The sequence below is a fragment of the Bos indicus x Bos taurus genome, chromosome 10, assembly GCF_003369695.1.
Source record: "Bos indicus x Bos taurus breed Angus x Brahman F1 hybrid chromosome 10, Bos_hybrid_MaternalHap_v2.0, whole genome shotgun sequence".
Lineage (NCBI taxonomy): Eukaryota > Metazoa > Chordata > Mammalia > Artiodactyla > Bovidae > Bos > Bos indicus x Bos taurus.
Window position 1 is genome coordinate 20,160,611 of NC_040085.1, and position 4,096 is coordinate 20,164,706.

Consider the following 4,096-nt stretch of genomic DNA (forward strand, 5'->3'; position numbering starts at 1 on the left):
TAAAATTCAATATTCAACAAACTAAGATCGTGGCATCCAGTCCCATCACTTCATGGCAAATAGATGGGGAAAAAGTGGAAACAGTGACAGACTTTATTTTCTTGGGCTCTAAAATCACTGCAGATGGTGACTGCAGCCATGAAATTAAAAGATGCTTGATCCTTGGGAAAAAGCTATGACAAACCTAGACAGCATATTAAAAAGCAGAGATGTTACTTTGCCCACAAAGGTCCATATAGTCAAAGCTATGGTTTTTCCAGTAGTCATGTATGGATGTGAGGGTTGGACCATAAAGAAGGCAGAGTGTCAAAGAATTGATGCTTTTGAACTGTGATTTTGGAGGAGGCTCTTGAGAGTCCCTTGGACTGCAAGGAGATCAAACCAGTCAATCCTAAAGGAAATCAGTCCTGAATGTTCATAGGAAGGACTGATGCTGAAGCTGAAACTCCAATATGTTGGCCACCTGATGTGAAGAGCCGATTCATTGGAAAAGACCCTGAATCTAGGAAAGATTGAAGGCAGGAGGAGAAAGGGACAACAGAGGATGAGATGGTTGGATTGCATCGCCGACTCAACAGACATGAGTTTGAGCAAAACTCTAGGAGATGGTGAAGACAGGAAAACTTGGTATGCTGCAGTCCACGGAGTTGCAAAGAGTTAGACACTACTGAGTGACTGAACAATACACTCTTCTCCAGATCTGGGAACTCTTCCAGCTAAGGGCAGCTGGACACCTCTCCCCACTCCATGCAGCCTTCCACCCCAGAGGTGCTGGTGGGAGATGTGGAATTTTGTCCAAAGCATCTGTTCCCATGATCATATGTTTTGTGTCTTTAGCTAACCTCAAAGTGCTATTTAATGCAGAGCAAGGACTTGATTGGGGTTTGAATATCAGTGCTATAGTGGCTTTCTCTGCTGCTTATATTAATAGAAAGAAAAGTTCTTATTGGCAAAGGCGTACTCTCCCCAGTAGCACCCAAAGAGGGCGCCCTGGGCAATTCCCCACCCATTCCTAACATGACCTTGTTTTCTTATGGACCAAGATGCTCCACCCACCCTGCTGTTCTTGGAAGCCAAGCCCCTCTTCATCTGTATAAGTTCCACATCCCTGGGATAGACTGATTGCAGAAACTGCCTTCTTTCTCAGAGACCAAACTAGAGACCCAGGTAAGCAGCCCAAGAAGTGGTCTCAGGAGCTGCTTCTGCTTGAGGGTTTGAGAAGGGAGAACCAGGGTGAGTGAGACTAGCCTGAGAATTGGGCTGGGCAGATAGGGGCAGGGAGCAGAGCTGGGGTCAGGAATGGAGCACGCAGGCTGCAGAGAGCGCTTGGGGCTGGAGAAAGAGAAGCCTTCAAGTTGGGGGAGGCTCGAGTCTCTCTTAGGAGCCCAATGGCATCCTTTATGGTGTGTTGTCAGACACAGGACAGGAACTGAGTTTCCCTTGTGCTGTAGGACAACAGGGCTCTGTCAACCGTGATCCTGGATGAATGCTGGTGGTTATCTCAGAGAAGCCCGCAGTCCGTGGTGTCACAAAGAGTCAGATATGACTGAGCAATTGAACAACAACAATAATCTCAAGGATACAATGTGTCTTACTCAAAATCTGGCTTATTTATTTAATGATTTATTCAAAAGGAATATCTAACTTACCACGTGAATGCTGGGTTTATTTTTCAAATATATTTCATATCAAAAGATTTTCTGTATTCAAAGACAAGACTGCTAGGATTTTAGGTCACTTCTGGGGTCACCACCCAGAGGCGAGGATGACCCCTCTGTAGGGAGTGGGAGTCAAATGTTTGTGGGAAGAGTATATGTGAGTGTCTCCTTACTTAGAAAAACTCTTAGGACAAACATCTTTCTGGTTAACTGTAAGCCAGGGAGGCTACAGGTGGGAGCTGGGGTTCTCTTTCGAGGGCGATGCTTTTCCTTCTCTGCCCTTTTTCCCTGGCAGGTTTCTCCAGGGGAGTGCGGTCATCATGGCTCTGAAGTCCCTGGTCCTGTTGTCACTGCTGGTCCTGGTGCTGCTGCTGGTGCAGGTCCAGCCTTCCCTGGGCAAGGAATCTGCGGCCGCCAAATTCCGGAGGCAGCACATGGACTCTGGCAGCTCCTCCAGCAGCAACCCCAACTACTGCAATCAGATGATGAAGCGCCGGAGGATGACACATGGACGATGCAAGCCAGTGAACACCTTTGTGCACGAGTCCCTGGACGATGTCAAGGCCGTGTGCTCCCAGAAAAACATCACCTGCAAGAATGGGCATCCCAACTGCTACCAGAGCAAATCTACCATGAGCATCACAGACTGCCGCGAGACAGGCAGCTCTAAGTACCCCAACTGTGCCTACAAGACTAGCCAGAAGCAGAAATACATCACTGTGGCTTGTGAGGGAAACCCATACGTGCCAGTCCACTTTGATGGGGCGGTGCTCTTACCTGCCACACCCGTACCCTCACTGCCACCTCCACACAGGCTTCTCTGACTTGAGGGCAATAACTCAAGTTAGGTTTCTTATTCAACACACACACACACACACACACACACACGTATAACCACATGATTCCCTGACCTGAGGGCAATAACTCAAGCAAGTTAGGGCTCCTATCCAACCCACACGTGTGCCCCTGGCCTGAGTCTTGCCCCTGTGTGTTTTGGGGGGTGAGAAGAGGGTTGTGAGATGGGACCCATATTAACCAAATTGCTGCTTCTTTCAATAAAACACTCTTGCAAACCACCTGAATTCCCCATTTGGGTCCTGTTTGTGTGATTGCTCTCTTGCCAGGGGTGAGAAGTGTGAATAAGGTCATTTGTGCTGAGAGGCGAATGGAATCCTTAAATGCCACCTCTTCTAACTTTTGGTTTTCACTGCTCTAAGATAATTCCTCTCCTTGTAGGTTTCTTGATGTCCAATATAGTTTTAAATTGTGGGTGATTTTAGCTAGAAAAGATCTAGTCTGGGACACTGTTATGCTTGGTGAGCTGACAGAGGGTGAAACTCACATACAAAAATCTCTGACATAGAAGGAAAGACTATACTTCCCAGGGGGAGACCCTGTTCCATCTTGGGATGGGGGGAAGTGAGTGTATGAAATTATGACCCCAAATTTCCATTTTCTTTTTTTTGACAGAGCCACTGCTAAGTCAAAAAGGTGGTCCTCTGTTACTTGCAAAGTTAGAACCCTCCATTTAGGAGCTAGAAAGGACTTCAGAGATCATCTAATAGGGGAAAGATAAGTAGATTTCAGCTTGTGGACCAACTCTAAGTGGAAATGCCTGCCTAGAATGTTGTAGAAAAATGCGTAAACAGTGATGTGATAGAGCAGTGGTCTCTACCGAAGGCTCGAGGGAGGTGAGGGTATATGTGCCACCCGTTGGCCATCCCTGACTGAATGAAACCCCTACCTTTTATAGGAGGACACCCTGAGTCTTAGAGAGGTTAAGGGATCTTAACCTACTAGTGGCTACTAGTTAGTGTCCGACTGAGACCAGACCCTGGGTGTCCTGACCTCCCTGTCATTGCTCTTTCTGCTACTGGAGTCTCCTCAAGGAGGAAATCCCCTAGTCCCCCTCCTTCACTGAGAACTGTGGGGGCATGGCTTTCTCTGCCTGAGCTTCTGGTGGCTCCCACAAGTTGCCAGTGCATTTGGCGATGAGACTGCTTCTGACTACCCTTGCTTACATCACTGAAAAGACTAGATTTGGCTTCTGTCAGCGTATAAGCATTTCATATGATCCTCTGTGTACACTTGTATCTGGCTCTAGACAAGGTCATAGAACTAGAGAAAGATCCTACTTCCTACCAGTTTGACCAGTTCTGTCTTAGTGTGTTGTTGTTTAGTCGCTAAATTGTGTCTGACTCTTTGTGTCCCCATGGACTGTAACCCACCAAGCTTTTCTGCCGTGGGATCTCCCAGTCAAGAATACTTGAGTGGGTCGCCATTTCCTTTTCCATGGAAATCTTCCAGTTCCAGAGATTGAACCTGTGTCTCCTGCATTACAGGCCGACTCTTTACTGCTGAGCCACCCTAGGAAGCCTGTCATTGCATTACTACCGAACATGCACACACATACACACACACACACATGTACTCCTGCA

At 47.3% G+C, this 4,096-nt stretch overlaps 1 protein-coding gene across 2 annotated transcripts; it reads left to right on the forward strand.

Annotated features, from left to right (window-relative positions):
- Positions 1-1,062: 1,062 nt before the first annotated feature.
- On the forward strand, positions 1,063-2,740 carry LOC113899999 (brain ribonuclease). 2 transcript variants are annotated; one of them, XM_027553408.1, is made up of 2 exons: positions 1,063-1,167; positions 1,954-2,740. In XM_027553408.1, the coding sequence occupies exon 2, from the start codon at positions 1,979-1,981 to the stop codon at positions 2,480-2,482; it is 504 nt and encodes a 167-aa protein (XP_027409209.1). In that variant the 5' UTR covers positions 1,063-1,167; positions 1,954-1,978; the 3' UTR covers positions 2,483-2,740. The 2 variants fall into 2 exon arrangements, with proteins under 2 accessions (XP_027409209.1, XP_027409210.1); XM_027553409.1 differs by having other exon boundaries at positions 1,144-1,233.
- The last annotated feature ends 1,356 nt before the right edge of the window (positions 2,741-4,096 follow it).